The 18,046-nt window shown below is 41.2% G+C and overlaps 1 protein-coding gene across 6 annotated transcripts in view; it reads left to right on the top strand.

Annotated features, from left to right (window-relative positions):
* The window catches only part of ZNF277 (zinc finger protein 277), a 171,117-nt gene that overhangs the window by 55,467 nt on the left and 97,604 nt on the right, over positions 1–18,046 (top strand). For 5 of the 6 annotated variants that reach the window (XM_029616938.1, XM_029616940.1, XM_029616941.1 and 2 more), the window contains exon 2: positions 9,763–9,964. In XM_029616938.1, the coding sequence (XP_029472798.1) occupies positions 9,763–9,964 (202 nt within the window). Of the gene's footprint in view, positions 1–9,762; positions 9,965–18,046 lie in introns of those variants that run through there. The other variant, XM_029616943.1, reaches the window with a different exon arrangement.

The following is an 18,046-nucleotide window of genomic DNA, read 5'->3' as shown; positions in this document are numbered from 1 at the left end:
TGCTCTATAAAAATGAATCCGGTTTTGAACCTAGAGAAAAAATTGTGGTACAGATAACTCAAAGCTAGGAACTTAACCTCCTTCCAGCTTGTCTTTTCACATCTTTCATTCCTTGGCACCTTTCTGCTATGGGTCAGCAACTACTGTGTTCTGGCTTGGGCCTGCTGCAGCAGCATAGCAGCTTCTCCCAGGCCAGACCCATAGCAGCCAGAAGCTGTTCTCTTCTGGGCCCAAGGCAGATGCCAGTTTTTGGGTGACTTGTCACCAGGGAGTTTTCCCACATCTGTAAGTGTACCTACAGGATTACATTTATTTTTTTTAAATTTATTCAAATAAACTTATATTTCACACTATTCCAATAACATCAGATAACATTCAGACATTCATAAAATATAATAGACAAAATCTTTAGATACAAACAGTAAAACTGAAGTGTTGTTAAATAGAAGTAATATAGAAGAACACTACCATTGCAGTAACAGAGAACTCCCCTCCCCTCCCAAGCAATTGCATTTGGAGATTAGCTCTGTCTCCCATTCAGGGCAAATCACTACACTGGTTTCCAGAGGTCTTGTTTCAGGTTTTCTTCAGAACTAGAAAGACAACAGAGAGAGAGAGGTCAGTCCACCTCCTGATTGCCCATTGCATTTCTAGATCAGCACTCTTTGAAGATGAATTTGAGAATTGCAGAGGCAGTTGCTCAGCATGTTAAAGTCCTGAGCAGCAAGCATCAACTAGCTCAACCTTACTTCATTATAAACCATCCACCTAATGTACCTTCCCATTGGTGCCGAGTCTCTTAGCATAGACACTGGGCTCTTAACATTGGAGTCTCCTTCAGAACCGAGCACAAGTTAGAACCTGTAAAATGCCGCTGACCATGTGGTGCTGCACCACAGTCTATCCTTTTTTTCCTCATGGTTATTTGTCCTCAGAGTCCTGCGACCTGGGGCCTCCCAGTGTGGCTACCAGCATCCCGTTCCTCTGCTGCATCCTGCTTATCTGAGTAATGGCCCATAGCAACTCGCTAGCATTATAGGGCCAACTTTCAGAACTTCTGTGGCACAGACTGATATCAGTACTGCTCTAAAACAAAAAGAAGCTCTTTCATCTGAGCAGGAGCCTGAGCAATAGGTTATGTTTTGTCATTCAACTCAGTCTGGTTCCTAATTCTAACTTCAGATTGAGACCCGGCCTGGTGCCTGCTCTGATCCTTGCTTCTGTGTGGACTTTGCCTTCCTTGACCTTTACATGCCTGACCATGTCTCTGCTTCATGATTCTGCACTATGCCTTAGCCTGTCAACTGTCCCAGGGTCCACTCTTCCAAGTCTGTGATAGAGCCAAACAGGGTCAGAAAAGGAAGCTTCACCAGCCACTTGCTTCTGATCAGCTCCATGTGCCTGAGAGTTGATCTTCAGCACCAAGAGGCAGTCAACTCATGGGCAGGGCTAGCTCAGATGTCTTGCGTTTTTTTTTTTGTTTTTTTTTTTGAGTGACTTCAAGCAGTCCTTTGATTCCATCTATGGATCAGAAGAGTGAATTTCTGAAGAATACTCTCTTAATCTCTCCTTGGAGCCCTTCTCCACAGGTAAGGACCAGGTCTATACCAGAAGACTTTTCTTTTGCAGATTTTCTACAAGTAGACATTCCATGCACTGGAGAGAATCTCTTCAGAGACTACATTCAGAAGGTAGTGGATCTTCTGAAAGACTACTATAGCATGTGTCAGACCTTCACCACTGACTCTTTCGAACCATTTTCCCCATTCTGGAGGTACAGGAGTCAAGAGCTTAGGATACAGTTTTTTTTTCCTTAAAAGATAATTCTACCAAGACTCAGCTTGCTCCAGCAATAACAGGGCTTGCCTTAACATGAGTAGAAGCTTTAAGCCCCCCACACAATAGGCCATTCAAAACCAGAACTGTTGTTTTGATTGATTCCAGATAGGACAGCCAGTACTCCTGTCTTCATACAAGAAAACCTCCCTGTAGGTGGGAGGCTGAGGTTTCATGGAGTCCATTGGCCCATTGTATTTTCCAATAGTTTGGTCCTATTAAATAATAAGGTGGCTTCAAATTTTACTTATGGAACAGCCTCCAAATCCCACCCATTGAATTAAATATTTCACCCCAATCTCCAGTCTTTCACCCTCATGGCTTGGATGTTGAAAGGGAAGTAAACCATTTCTCAGGTTTCTCCAATCTAGTATATCAAGTATTTCTGGCTTCTAGAAAAGAATCCACTGGAAGGTCTTGGATTGTAAATCAGAGGTTTGCTATCAGCTGTGAGGACAAGTCTTCTTGCCACTCCACACAAAGTGTTTTGGTTTTTTTTTGTTTTTTTTTACATTTTCTACATGTCAGAGTCTGGACTCAAAACCAATTCTTTTAAGGCATATCTCTCTGCATTGGTGCTTGCCCTCACAATGTGGGACTTGTTTTATCTGAAGCCTTCCATACCTTGGGATCTCAGTTTGGTTTTACTGCAGAAGATGAAGCCCCCTGTTAACTTCCGGCCTCTTGTAGGATTAAGGTACCCCACCTGGAAGATGGCTTTTTTGGTGGCAGTCCTTTCAGACTACAGAATCAGGTTGGTGAACAAGCCTTGCACACTTTGGGGTGTTTTTTTTTTTGTGTGTTTTTGCAGTACAATGTCTATCTGGAGTAGACTAAAGTCCTCAAGTCCACTCGACATTTTGTTTCTTTTTGCCCCAACAAAACTTGGATTACTGTGTCAAATAGAACTTTAACTGGGTAGCTAAACTTCTAAGCAAGTTAGACTTACCTTGGAAAAGCATGTTAGACTGATGCACCCATAGCCTTATCATTTAATGTCAACGTAGAAGAGAGATGCAAGCTGTGACAAGGACTTCAGTATAAATATTCACATCCCATTACGATTTATACTGAAATTCCCAAACCACTAGCAGGTTTGAGCAGTCCACTCTCCAGGGTCATTTTGAAGGTTAGATCCCAATTCTGTCCTCCATGGGGCCCTTTTTCATTATTTAGGATTTATTATTTTTTAAGGAGTTCTACCTGCCAATAACTATTATCACACTATTAGGAACATTATTTGTTTTAGATTTCCATTTTTACTTTATTTGACAGCTTTTATCTGGTAGGGGAGGGGGATTAAATATGAGAAAATCCATAAAGAAAAAAAAATGCCACTTAAATTTAGAAGAGGCTTTTGCACAGTATAATACATGGACTTGAGGCATAAGTGAACAACTGCAGTTGTTACTAAAGGTTCTCTGCTGTGGGTTTGATAAAATCCCCCAACATCTTAATTACCCTTTCAGCCTTTATCTTAACCCCTCCTTTCATTTCAGTTCATTGCAGCAGCTCTCAACTTTGTGCTCCCCATCTCCTCCCCACCAAAACACACATTCAGACCAATCTTTTTTTTTTTTTTTTAAAGAAGTTTGTTTTGTTTATTCATTTTCTTGATTAATTGCATCTGTTTACATTGTGTTATATGAATTAATATCTTAAAAGTTCATAAATATGCTGATTAATTTATGGATGAAAATCAGTGAATGCTCCTTTTTAGTTAAAAATGTTGGGGGTTTTTAATTAATAAATAAAAAAATGCAGTTCACTTAATACAATTTCTGTTAACAGCCATAAGGGTATTACTTCCTTTTTTCATAGGGTGTATCAATTTAATACAGAGCATCCTCATATAATCATCTAGTTTCTTTTCTCAATTCTGCAGCTGCTGTAAATGACAATTGGCGTTTAATCTTAAACAGCTTTATTCAGTGTTCTTTTTATACCCACTGTGATTTATGAAGGCTGAATTATTTTTTGAAAGACCTAATGTAGCACCTTCTCATGAAAACAATCTAATTTAAGTATTCTAGGGAAGGATTGAAAGCAGCAGTCCTAATAAAACCTTAACTAATAGTTAAAATAAGTACAAGAAAGGAAAAAAGTTCTAATTTTTCTTTCTTTGTACTTTACCTCTCCTGCTGTTATGAATCTAAGATTATTAGGGTACTGATGTCCTGACCTTCATTGGAGCTCCCTGCAGGCATCACACTGATACATGTAAGCATAAGTAATGCATAAACAATTGAATAGTCCACTCTGGGAAGAAAATTTGAAAGAAAAAAGTCTCATTTGTCCTTTAAAAGAACTCCTAAACTAAAGAAGAGGGGTTGTTGTTTTTTTGCTTTGTTTTTTTTTAAATCGGCAGTTGGGGAAAACCTAGCTCAGCCATTCCAAGTTATGAGAAATCAGATGCTCAGAGTGTATGTCGTCTTCTTTGGAAAGTCATTGCATAGAAGGCTGCTTCTTGATGGTTCTCTTGCATTGCATTGAGCTATTCCGGCTTTGAGCTTTAAAAAAAAAAAGAGCACACATGAGGTTTTATTCACCTGCGAAGGTATAGTTAAGTGATTCTTACCTGTTCAGGAGTGAATAGTCATAGTCATTGGAAACGCTGATACGACTCAAACTGCTGCACCCGGGGAGTCTTTAAAATATGCTATTCATTACAACCCAGTTCCTTCATCAAGCCATTGTCCTATAGCTACATACACTTAAATGTGTTTTGTGCACTGTAGTGATTTCTTAACTACCTAAATACAAGCTGTCAGGTATTACCAATTTGGGATGTTATAACTTTTACAGTGGCATATGTCTAAAGTGTGATTTAGATTTTATATTGGTAATTTAATTTTAACGTGGCAACAACTCTCCGGGGATGTGTACTGTTAAAGTTAAGTTTCTCTGGAAATTTTTTTTTGTTTAATTTTGAGTATTTAAGGTTTAGCTTTTTCAGTAGATTCCCCTCTTCTCTTTTTCATTTGTGTACAAATGCCTTCACTCCCGTACCCATAGCAACACTTGAGACTAAAGAAACTGCACTGTCCTGTACTCCCCCACAGAGTGACCCTGGTGAATACCTCTATTAAGTGCAGTTGCTTGATATACATTTTTTTCTCTCCCCAGCCGTTTTAACGGGCTCTACAGGAAATCTTTTTCTCTCCTTTTGATGTTTAAATCTGACAGTTGTTCTTAAAGTTCTCTGATTAATGTTGACTTCATTTCTTTTAAGTCAGCAAGTATTACTTTTTGTGCAAAATCCCAACTCTTTTTTTTTTTTCTGAGCTGAGCACAATTAAATAAGACAGGTTTGTTTTGGCTTTTTTTTTTTTTTTTTAACAAAAATATGACAGAGCCAGTCCTTGCCCGAACTTGTCATTAGGCCATTAATATTGCCAATGGAGCTGGTGGCAGTGGCTGAGTTATAAAGGGAGGAGGGTGGAGTCAAATTATAAATATTGATATGGAAATCACCTAGGAATTTTGATAAGCAGTATACAAATTTTGAATAAATAAATTGCCGGGGCAAATTCCTGGCTGCTGATAATGAAGGCCCATTGTTACCCCATCTTAGGATCTCTCATCACAAATGGCAGCATGTGAAATAGCAGTTTCTGACTACTGGTGTGGAGGAAGGCAAGTCAGATACACAAAGGTGTTTGTTTTTGGGGTTTTTTTTATAATCAAACAACCAACCATTGGTCCGATACAGTACAGTGCGCTCCGGTGGCGTTTGACGCGCTAGCTTTACCCTTATACAGTAAGGGGTAATAGCGCGTCGAAAACATGAGGCCAACCCCCCCCCAAATTAATAGCGCCCACAACATGCAAATGCATGTTGATGGCCCTATTAGTTATTCCCGCGTGATCCAGAAAGCAAAATGTGCAGCAAAGCCGCACATTTTACTTTCAAAAATTAACGCCTGCCCAAAGTCTGGCGTTAATTTCTGCCAGTGCCGGGGAAGTGTACAGAAAAGCAGAAAAAACTGCTTTTCTGTACACCCTCTGACTTAATATCATAGATATATATAAAATGCACCAATGGAAAAACAGAAACATCCTTCCTCAGAAAGCATCAAACATGTATGGAATCAAGAAACAGATATGTTGATGATCTGATAATTTTGCTAGCACTGCTACTAGCCTGGCTATAAGTGCATACGTTTAATAAAACTGTACACCACTTTGTCATTTATAATCTATGGCAAGATCATCCATAGGAAACCCCAATACCTTTCCCATTCGGGACCACTTGTAATTGTAGTTACAGTAGCATATCAATTTGTTTTTTTGTTTTTTTTTTTTAAAGAGGCAGGAACCAGACACCTAAAATCAAAACCAGATCTTCTTCATGGTAGTGGGGAACCTGGCTAACGCAGTACACTCAGTATTTCTTATTTTTAGCATTGTGCACAATTTGCTAATACATGTTTGAAGACAGCATTTTTTCATAGCCAAATCTTTTGATTTGGTTGAAGTGCTTTGCAGCTATGCAGAAGGTGAGGTAGTCTGAAGAAGGGACCCATGTGGTCTTGAAAGCTCATGCAGGGTGCCTCTGATAAAAATAAATCCACAGGGTAAAAATAAGAGATTTACAAAATTATAGACCTATCTCTTCCAATTCATTTCCAACAAAGTTATTGAATGTGCTGTGCTTCAACAATTACAATAGTTTTTAGATGATGATCAAATACTTGACACTTTTTTCAGTTTGGATTTCATAAGAACCACAGTACAGAGCTCTTGCTGAGATATAATTTAGCAAGGATTTAATTAAAGCACCAACTATTTGCTGATTTTGTTGGATGTATCATCAGTATTTGACATATTGGATCACAATATCTTACTTGGTTGTCTTTCACACATCTGTATTGGAGGCGTTATATTGAGATGGTTCTCTTCATTCTTATCACATTATTTTATTTATTTTATTTATTTAAGTCTTTTCTATACCGTCGTTTAGTAGCTTCCGTCACAACGGTTTACAATAGGCACATAAAAATAAGGATGCTGAAACGTTACTTTACACAAGTGCCATATCGGTCCGGTACATAGTTTTTTAAAAATAAGATAATTGTAGTGTGATAAAATACCGTACGGAGTTTTGTTTTGGTTTTTTTTTGGAATTAAAAGCAATGCTCACTTTATCTTATAGTGATGGATGATCAGACAAAGTAATATAAAAAAAATAAAATACAGCTACATGCGTATCGCTTGTGGTGTTGTGTGTTTGATTTTCATTTTTCATTTGTTCATACTTCACCGGCTTCACTATTCACCTACTCTCTTTGATAAGCTTAGAAATCAACAAGTAAAATGTGGAGTTTTAACATCTTCATGGTCAGTACTTAAATAAGGTGTCCCACGGGGTTCTTCGCTCTCCGTGATTTTATTCAGTATTTATCATATAACATCCAATTTTTTTCCCTTGTTCATTTGATATCAACATCACTATTGGATCATTAGATATCTATATGACAGTCATTAAGAGATTGCTAGCACATAATAAACTGGTACTAAATGTAGGAAAATCTGAGAATTTTTCTGAGCAGAAAGATTGAGACTCAATTCTGTTCACACTTCACATCTGAGGGATACCAAAATCCAGTATGGAGAATAGCAGGAAATGTAAGCATTTCTGTTGATTGTGACTTAACCCTTAAAAATTATGTAAAATATTTAGTTCAGAGATGCTATTGGAAGTTACAAATGCTTCATAGGTTAAAACCTTACCTCGATATGTCAGATTTTAGAACTGTAGTACAAGCCCTTATTTTGCCATGCTTCGATTACTATAATTCCCTTTCAGACCAATGCAAAATCATGTGTGTAAAAAAACATGCATCCAAAGTGGAAGCATGATTTTTGAACACGCACACATCCACCCTCTCCTGGGCACTCGATGCAATACACAAATGAACTGCCACACTAAAAGGGACCCACAATAGATAATTTATGCGTCCCTAGTGCTCTGCATTGTGTGCCCAGGAGAAGTGGCTGTGTGTCCACAACAGCCTGGCCAGAGCTCCCTCCTCACCCCCCCCAGCAGGGCTATTCCTGATTTAGGACAGCCTTCTGAAAGGGGATTGGTCCTTTCACTGACCTTACAGTGAATGGACCAATCAGGAGTCAGTGAAATAGAGAATAAATTAATATTAAGTACCCAATTTATGAGAGTCCGTTTTATCCCGCAGCAGTTAACTTACTGGCACAATACGCATGCACAGTATACACGGCCCTGAGCATGTATTTTGTAGGTGTAAATTGTATGCCCTGAAATTTTTATCTTTTTTAACATCAACTTTTTTTTGCAAGGTGCTGCTTTTTTTTAGTTCTTCCTACTTAGTATATTTTGGTTTTTGAGTTGAGCCCTTTAAAAAGTGCGCTTCTAGCACACGAGGATTTTTTGCATCGCAGGACGATAGCTGATACATGAAATTTACATGTGATGAGTGCTATTAGCTACATGCGAGTTTGGACGCGTGTTTTGGACATACTGATCCCCTTATTGCATTGGGGATTATGGACGGCCGTCCAAAACACGTGTCCAAGTGCTCGTTAACCTGTGCGCTAGGCTCAGCATATGATATTGCATCAGCCTGTTTATTTGGGTCTACCTGCCCTACACTATTAGAGCCATACAGATGATACAAAATTCAGCAGTTCGAATTTTGACAGGTACATTATGAAGTGAGCATATTATACCAGTTTTACATGTTATACTGGTTACTAGCTTTTTTATAAAAATTTTTGTCATGATTCATTTAGTCTTAAGTTAACTCTTTCCCTTGTATAAATACACTTTTAAAAATCTACCGTCCAGTCAGGTCTTTAAGATCTGAGGGTCATTGCTTGTTAGAGGTCCCAAACTATAAATTAATTTAGTCACCTGTAGAGAGAGGTTCCTGTCGGTAGATGAAGTTGCACTCTGGAATCTATTACTTGTTGAATTGCATAAACAAACTTGTATTAAAACTTAACTTTTGAACTGGGTTTTTTTTTTATTTATTTAAGCAGACTTTTTATTTTAAAGCTTTATCAATTTTGACTTTGATCCGATGGCATGAAACATTTTATAGTTTTATAAACTACTGAGAAATATACTGTATTTTTCAACAGGCTTACAAGATGTGTATTTTGTTGTATAGTTTAATTTTATTTGTGTGAATGTTCATATGTAGTATTATGATTTGTTTATTTTATTTTATTTTTTATTTTTATTTACTGCTTTTATGTTTTATATGTTAAATGATACTATATATGTCAAAGTGTAAGTCACACAATTGTATGGATTGTGTGACTGATACATTTTTAAATTAGATTTAGAGGCACATAGAGGAAGCTCTTGCAGGGCAGAATGTACAGTGAAAAAATAAATCCTTATGCAAGATTTCAAAATTTTACAACAAAATGCTAAATTATTTAATTTGTGTTTTTTAAGTGCCAAAGTTAGGTGGGAACCAGTTCTACAACTAGTATTACAGAAGTATAAATGTAATTCTAAAATGCTCTTGCACGTAGAATATCTCACTTTTATGGGTTTCTTGCTGATTTAGAATCTTGGGCTTGGGACAGATTTTTCATTAATGTGTTCACTACTGAATAAGTTGTGCAAGAGAGTTTGTGCCAAAATGTATTTACAAATGCTGATCAGTTTGTCGTGATTTAGACATTTTAGCAGATATTCTTGCTATTCCAGAGCATTGTGGTGCCCCCCACAGTTTGTACAGCATTGATATTTGTCATATTACAGTAGCTTTAGCAGTGTGTATTTCTCTTACTCTGATTGCTTGTCTTCCATTTTTACTTTTGTTGTACATGTATGTCAATATGTAATTTTGCCATCACTCTGTTCTGAGAACTGGGTAGAAATCATCACCAGATTATTCTTACTTCTATGTTTTGTATTCTTTTTGGTCTCTTCAGTGAGCAGAGATTGCATCTTGGAGCCTTTGTCTCTGCCAGAGAGTCCAGCTGGTGCTGCTGCTGTGGAAAATTCTCCATCTGTGCCTTGTCTTTTCTGTGATGAGTGTTCCCCTGAAACAGAGCAGGACAAGCTTCTCAAACACATGATTATTGAGCACAAACTTGTCATAGCTGATGTCAAGCTGATTGCAGATTTCAAAAGGTAGGTTTTTCCTGACAGTGAATGAGTGAGAGCCTATGGAGAGCCTGGTTGAAATCTGTGGTGGATATATACAGTTGTGCACATGTGTTTACATAGCCCTGGCAGAATTTGTAAGATGTGTAGCATTTTAAGAAAACATAAGTGATCAGTTAAAACACATATTGTTTTTAATGTGTTTCAAATTAAACTATTATGCATCACAGAACAGCACAATCATTTAAACTATACCAATAAAGGAAATAATAAAATGGTCCTGTTCAAAAGTTTGCATACCCTTTAGTTCCTAATATCGTGAATTGCCCCCTTTTTTTGCATCAATGTCTGCTTGTAGTCTTTTATGATAGTTGTGAAGGCCCTTTATTTTCTCATGAGGTAAAGCTGCCGATTCCTCTTGGCAAAAGCCTCCAAATGCTGTAAATTCTTTGGTTGTCCAGCATGAACTGCATGTTTGAACTCTTCCCAAAGTGCCTCAATTTTGTTGAGGTCAGGAGACTGTGATGGCCACTCCAGAACCTTCACTTTCTTCTGCTGCAGCCACCGAAGGGACAACTTGGCCTTATGTTTCAGATAATTGTCATGTTGGAAAGTCAAACTGCGCCTCATGCGCAGCTTCCTGGTTGCTGAATGCAAATTCTCCTCCAGTATTTTCTGATAAGATGCTGCATTCATCCCGCCATCAATTTTGACTAAATTCCCCGGTTGCTGTAGCTCACACATCCCCAAAACAGCAGCGATCCACCTCCATGCTTCACGGTAGGGATGGTGTTCTTCTCTTCATAGCGTTTATGGTTGTGACCGTAAAGTTAAATTTTGGTCTCCTCATTCCAAATTATTTTGTGCCAGAAGTTTTGAGGCTTCTCTGGGTGCCGTTTGGCGTATTGTAAGCAGGCTGTTTTACGGCGTTGGTGCAGCAATGGCTTTTATCTGACACCTCTACCATGCAGCCCATTTTTGTTCAAGTACAGTATCTCTTTAAGAGGGAAGGCAGGAGACTAGGACAGGGCTAGCAGTTTGAACAAGCCCATCCTCTAACGAGCAAAAGAGTGTCCTTGGAGACGGAGAAAAAGCCAGGAAGGTGGTGAGGCAGCACCATTTGGGCGTAGGATACGTTTTTAGAAGCAAGGCAGGGAGGCAACAGAGGTTTTTACATTTACCAGAGATACAACTGGGATCCCTGGTGGTTTCATTTAGAATAAGGGCAACTCACACATTGGGGTAGATTTTAAAAGAAGCGCGATCAGCCTACTTTTGCTTGCGCATCAGACTCAAGCAAAAGTACGCTGGATTTTAGTAGATACGCGCGGAGCCGCGCGTATCCACTAAAATCCTGGATCGGCGCGCGCAAGGCTATCGATTTTGTATAGCCTGCGCGCGCCGAGCCGCGCTGCCTCCCCCCGTTCCCTCCAAGGCCGCTCCGAAATCGGAGCGGCCTCGGAGGGAACTTTCCTTTGCCCTCCCCTCACCTTACCCTCCCTTCCCCTACCTAACCCACCCACCCGGCCCTGTCTACACCCCCCCCCTTACCTTTGTCGGGGGATTTACGCCTCCCGGAGGGAGACGTAAATCCCCGCGCGCCAGCGGGCCTGCTGCGGGCCGGGCCGCGACCTGGGGGCGGGTACGGAGGGCGCGGCCACGCCCCCGGGCCGTAGCCACGCCCCGTACCCGCCCCCAAAACGCTGCCGACACGCCCCCGCAACGCCGCGCGCTTCGGCCCCGCCCCCCGACACGCCCCCCTCCGAGAACCCCGGGACGTACGCGAGTCCCGGGGCTCTGCGCGCGCCGGGAGGCCTATGTAAAATAGGCTTCCCGGCGCGCAGGGCCCTGCTCGCGTAAATCCGCCCGGTTTTGGGCGGATTTACGCGAGCAGGGCTCTGAAAATCCGCCCCATTGCTTTTAAGGAATATGGGATTCCCAGCCTGATACCAACAAAGAGATCCGAAGGACAATGCGCCCACCTGGTCCTGGAAAAGGGAACCAGGAGAGGAGACTGATCCACAGTGCAGCTGGATATCAGGTGCATGGGATGACCTGTAAAGTAAACCTTCTAATTAAGAAACTTTCTAACTGGACCTGTAAGAAGTTGGCACATGAATCTATGGAACTAGAGCAGCACTACATAAACCGGACAGAGTGTGTTTTTCAGTTACTGCGTGAACTTACAATTTTAGCACCTGGCAATAGCACCAGTGGGGTGGTAAAGTCTGCATTGAAATGAAGTGGAAGCCAGTAAAGTCAGAGCCTAAGACCGGGAGTGACCAGAGGGAGAGAGAAATCCAGAAGGTGGGACAGCAAGGGACCAGATAAAGATGCAGACAGAAGAGGAACAACAAAGGGATCCAAGAGAAATACAGAAGGACGCAGAGCAGCGATGGACCACAAAGATACAAACAGATGATGAGCAGCAAGAGAACTGAGAGAGATGCGGACAGACTTGGAACGGCGCAGAACAGTGGGGGACCAGAAACATATAAAACAAAAGGCAGCTAGGCCTGCGCATCCGGCGCAGGCCTAGCTGCCTCAGCACTCATCACGCCACCACAGCTTTCGTTCCAGCACAGTCAGCATCTTCATCCAGGACTCTCAGCATTCATCCAGCCACCCTCAGCATTCATCCAGCCACCCTCAGCATTCATCCAGGACTCTCATCATTCATCCAGCCACCCTCAGCATTCATCCAGGACTCTCATCATTCATCCAGCCACCCTCAGCATTCATCCAGGACTCTCATCATTCAGACAAACACCTTTCCCTCATCCATCCTCAGACATCTCTTCTATTTACTGCAGACTTTCACCAGTTTGCTACCAAATTCATTCCAAGTGCCTCCCAGTCTAAACCTCCTCCAGAATCCCACTCACTATGTACACTTACAACATCCCAATCATCCACAATCAAAGAAGAATCCCCTCAACCAACTTCACCAACGTCATACAAAAAAGAATTATCCCAATCATGACTTCACCTTTGAACCAACTGCTAGGCCTCACACTACTCTCAGTAACCCTCTTCAATGCACAATCCTTAACTAAAAAGACACACATCCTCAATGATTACCTCCTGGATTCCAACCCAGACATCTGTGCCATCACAGAAACCTGGTTAAAAAATTCTGACATCGCCTTAACCAACCAACTACCTATCCAGACATATGACATTTTCACCTTCCACAGACACAAAAAAAGAGGAGGCGGACTTCTTCTAGCCACCAAGAAAGAACTCAGACTGACCACACATACAATCAAGACTAACTCCAAATTGGAACTGGGGTTAGTCAAATCAAAACATCTACAAATACTGTTAGTCTATGCTCCCCCGGGAATTCTAGAAACGGATCCCTCCCCCCTCATAGAATCAATTGTGAAACATATTAACGGAGACCTACCAACAATGATTATGGGTGATTTCAACCTCCATACCTACGCTATACCCCGCTCTGCGAACTGCGAAGCCCTCCTCACCACCCTCAGTGCAATGGGATTCACTCAGACCATCAACAGCCCCACACACAAAGCTGGACGCACTCTGGATCTAATATTCATCAACTCCAATTTCTCTTGCACAACAGAACCCACATGTACCCCTATCCCTTGGTCTGACCATTTCTTGATTGAATCTTCCTTCTCCACATGCAAACAGACACTCTCCTCTCCGCACCTCTCTACCATTCAATTCAGGAAAGCATGTCCATCGGAGATACTTAGTGAGCAGCTTTCCAAAGAACTCTCTAACTTAGACCAATCTAATCCTGACTCAGCCCTTTCCTCCTGGTACAAGATTACTGAACAAGTTGCAAACAAATGGTGCCCATTAGTCTCCAAAACAATCAATCCAACAAAAAAGGGAAATCAACCCTGGTTCAGCTCCGAACTAAAACAGATGAAACAGGAATTGCGACATAAAGAAAATAGATGGCGCAAAACCCCTAACACATCTACCCTCTCAACATTTAAGGGATTCTTACATCACTACAGGACTTCTATTCTACAAAAAAAAAGGAATACTATGCTAACAAAATACACCACTTCCAGTACGATGCCCAGGCCCTATTTGCTTATGTAACACAAATCACTAAATCAACCCCTCCATCTATTCCAGATGAACAAGCTCTAACCAAGGCTAATGAGCTCGCTGCATTTTTTCAACAGAAAACTCTAAATACCCTCGCCCTCCTCCCTCCAAACACTACACCTCTCAAGTCAGGAGAGAATTCCAACTCCCTTAGTAGACCCAAGTTCGACAGTTTCGAATATATTTCCACCAAAGAGATCGAATCCCTCCTAAAAAAACAGAAACCTTCTAGCCATCCGGCTGATAATATCCCATCGAAACTCCTGCTTCTCATCCCAAACACGATCTCAGGACCTCTGACAAGCATCATCAACGGCCTTCTAACTCAAGGAAGTTACCCAGACAGTCTAAAAAACGCTTCTCTCAAGCCCCTCCTCAAGAAACATAATTTAGACCCCAATGTTCTGGCGAATTTCAGACCCATTTCTAATCTCCCATTCGTTGCCAAACTTACGGAGAAACTGGTAAACACCCAGCTTTCTGAATATCTAGAGGACCATAATATCCTATTCCCTTCGCAATATGGTTTCCGCAAAGCACGCAACACGGAAACCCTCCTCATCTCACTTACAGATCATATCCTAATGGGGTTAGACAAAGGACATTCCTTTCTATTAGTCCTGTTGGACATCTCGGCGGCATTTGATACAGTCAACCACTCCATCCTTCTAGATCGCCTAGCAGATATCGGCATCTCTGGATCAGCCCAAAAATGGTTCAAGTCCTTCCTCAGCAATAGAACTTTTAAGGTCAAAATCAACAACAAAGAGTCTCCCCTAACAAATTCAACCGTAGGTGTACCACAAGGATCCTCCTTATCTCCAACCCTCTTCAACATTTATCTTCTCCCCCTCTGCCAACTGTTATCGGATCTCAACTTAATTCATTATCTGTATGCAGACGACGTGCAGATTCTAATCCCTATAACAGAATCTATCTCAAAAGCTCTTACCCATTGGAATAACTGCCTTCTTTCCATCACCAATCTACTTAACAGCTTAAACCTGGTCCTCAATGCCTCAAAGACAGAGCTACTCCTCATCTCCTCAAATGAAAACAATTTTCCGCCACCATCACCTCACAATTCTCACATTACCTGTAAGCATGTTAGAGACCTTGGGGCAATACTAGACAATCGACTAAACTTAAAGAAAATGGTCAACACAACCTCCAAGGATTGCTTCTACAGACTACAGGTTCTAAAACGTCTTAAACCATTACTATTTTTCCAGGACTTCAGGACAGTCCTACAAGCGCTACTATTCGCCAAAATAGACTACTGCAGTGCACTCTTCCTAGGCCTCCCCAAATCTACCACCAAACCACTGCAGATGTTACAAAATGCGGCAGCGAGACTGCTGACCAGCACCAGCCGCGGTGAACACATCTCACCCATCCTCAGTAACCTACATTGGTTACCAGTAAATTTTAGAATCCTATACAAATCAATCACCCTAATTCACAAAACCATCCACCATCAACTTCAACTCGACTTGGAAATCCCATTCAAACTCCACTCCTCTAACAGACCAACTAGAGAGGTTCTCAAAGGCACTCTACAATTTCCTCTGACTAAGGCCACACGTCTCTCCACGACCAAAGACAGAGCTTTTTCGATAGCAGGCCCATCTATTTGGAATAACATCCCTGCAAACCTCAGATTGGAACCCTGCCTCTTAACTTTCAGAAAAAGACTCAAGACATGGCTCTTCCACCAAGCCTTCTCCGATCCTCCAGACAATCACTAATGGCTTCCACTCTCATCCGGCCTTGGCATTTATTTTCATGAACTATGGACTCTGGTACCTCCAGGTTAAAGCACTTCCAAGCTTTAACCCGTTCTCTCTATCGTATCTTTCATAATTAATACTTGCCTTTATCTTCCTTCCAGCTTGTTTTAAGCTTCCAAGTTCTTGACTCCCGTTGATTGTAACTTTGACTTATTCCTATCTATGGTTATTTATTGTTTACCTGAATTGTTCCTTCAGTTATACCCTATGTTAAATGTAAACCGATCCGATATGGTTATTTACTATGAAGGTCGGTATAAAAAACTGTTAAATAAATAAATAAATAAATAAAACGCGAGTATGGGGGGAGGGGGTGAGAGAGGGATGCTACTAAGATGATCCTCATCTTTTCAAAGAAAATTCTGCAGAGCCATGTTAACTGCTAAGTTTTTTTTATAAATGAGAGAATTTTATCAATTTAAGACATAAGCAAGGATGTGTAGGTATTAGCAGTGAACTGTAGTCTGAACAGTAGCAACTAGCTAGGAGCAGTAAAGCAGATATTAATTTATTAGTGTTAGTGCATTGTTTAAGAAGCTGCTTTAGATGTAGGAGGGCAATCGAATGATAGCCTCCTCCAGTAATAACAAACTGCACTTTTTTTTTTTTTTTAAAGAGATTGACTAGTTGCAAATTCACTGGTTGGGGGATGCTGGAAGAATCTAACATCAAGACCCATGCTGTTGGTAATTAGGGGAAAGATGTTGAGGGAGAGAGGTTACTGGTCTATGTATGTGGATATAGACAGATTCTGTATTTAGCTAATATGTGCTGGATACAGAATTTATATAGCTAGGATGAGACCTACGCTTAATTATGTTTTTACTAAGCTTGCCTACAAGTTGTATCCTTCCATGAGTTAACTTTAATAGCTAGATCATACAGTCCAAGAAAATAATAGTTAATTAAGTTTTGCTAAACTTGCAGAGAAGGTTGCTTTGATGTTAAATTATGTCTAAAAATGGAATGTAAGGAAACATAAGTAGTTCTAAAATTTCTGAGGGAGATTGATTTATATCAATAGTCTTCTCGTGAGCTAATAGATCAAGGCTGTTTTCCTGCAAGGAAACATTTTGCACCTCTAAGGATTATAGATTGGGAGTAGGGCATTTCATTTACAGAGAGAGCCACTGCTTCCTTTCAATAATATTGGGCAGGCAGGAAGTCAGCACCTGTAAAAACAGAAGGCTGAGATTAAGCGTTTCTCAGTTTGTGTGATACAGGAATGTTGGGAGCTAACACATGAGATTGGAAATGACTCTGTAATACAGTAATCAAGCCAGAGTAATACAGCAGGGCAGTACAAGCCAATCTTTACTAATCTTTGCTAAACTGGCTTGAAAATTCCATGTCCATGAATGCAAGTCAGAAACCAACTGCAGTGTAAAAAAGTATAGATATTTAAGAGAATTGAGCTAGAGAGGTCAGGGATATGTCAATAAGAGGAACAACCCCGCTCCCCAAGTCTGAGTCGCTACAAACCCAGTGAGGCTGGCTGATGGAAAAATCAGTTCTGTATTCCCCCGGGCTGGCCAGTTCCTCTCCCCAGAGATGCCATGTGAAGTTTAAAAAAAAAAAAAAAATCTCAGTTGCGCATCAGTGTTGTGCAGACAAGGCATGGAGTGAGGCAAATCAGCAAAGAAGAATTATTTCGCAGGGCGGGAGGAGGGAACTTGTGGTGTTTGCTATTTTCAGCACACAGACCCACCGTGTTCCTGTGGCCAATAATCCCTCCCTGTCTCTGTGCACTGCAGCGCCCCTGAGGTAACCCCCGAGTGTACAATCTGCTTTTGCTACTGCAGGCAGGGACCCCAGGGAGCTCTAGCGAATAACACAAGTTCCCTCTTCCCGCCCTGCTACATAATTCTTCTTTGCTGGTTTTGCCTCACACCATGGCTTGTCTGCACAACACTGATGCGCAACTGAGATACTTTTTCAAGGGGCACGTGTTGCTGAAGATCTTGGAGGTAAAAAGGAGCTTCCTGAGTCACCAGCACAAGCATTTTTGTGAGCGTCAGAGCATATGTGAACTTGTGTGGGTTTGTTGTGAGCATGTGTGTCAGTGAGAGCATGTATGTCAGCATGTGAATGAGCGCATGTATGTGTGCCAAAGCATGAGTGCAAGCATGTGGCAATGAATGCAAATGTGAGCATGTGTGCCGGTGAAAGCATATGGGAGAGGTGGAGGCAGGAGGGGATGGGGCTCCTGAGCAGGAAGGGGTGG

The sequence above is a fragment of the Rhinatrema bivittatum genome, chromosome 9 (genome assembly GCF_901001135.1).
Source record: "Rhinatrema bivittatum chromosome 9, aRhiBiv1.1, whole genome shotgun sequence".
Classification (NCBI taxonomy): domain Eukaryota; kingdom Metazoa; phylum Chordata; class Amphibia; order Gymnophiona; family Rhinatrematidae; genus Rhinatrema; species Rhinatrema bivittatum.
The sequence above is the reverse complement of the archived record's forward strand: the minus strand, read 5'-3'. Positions and strand labels throughout refer to the sequence as shown.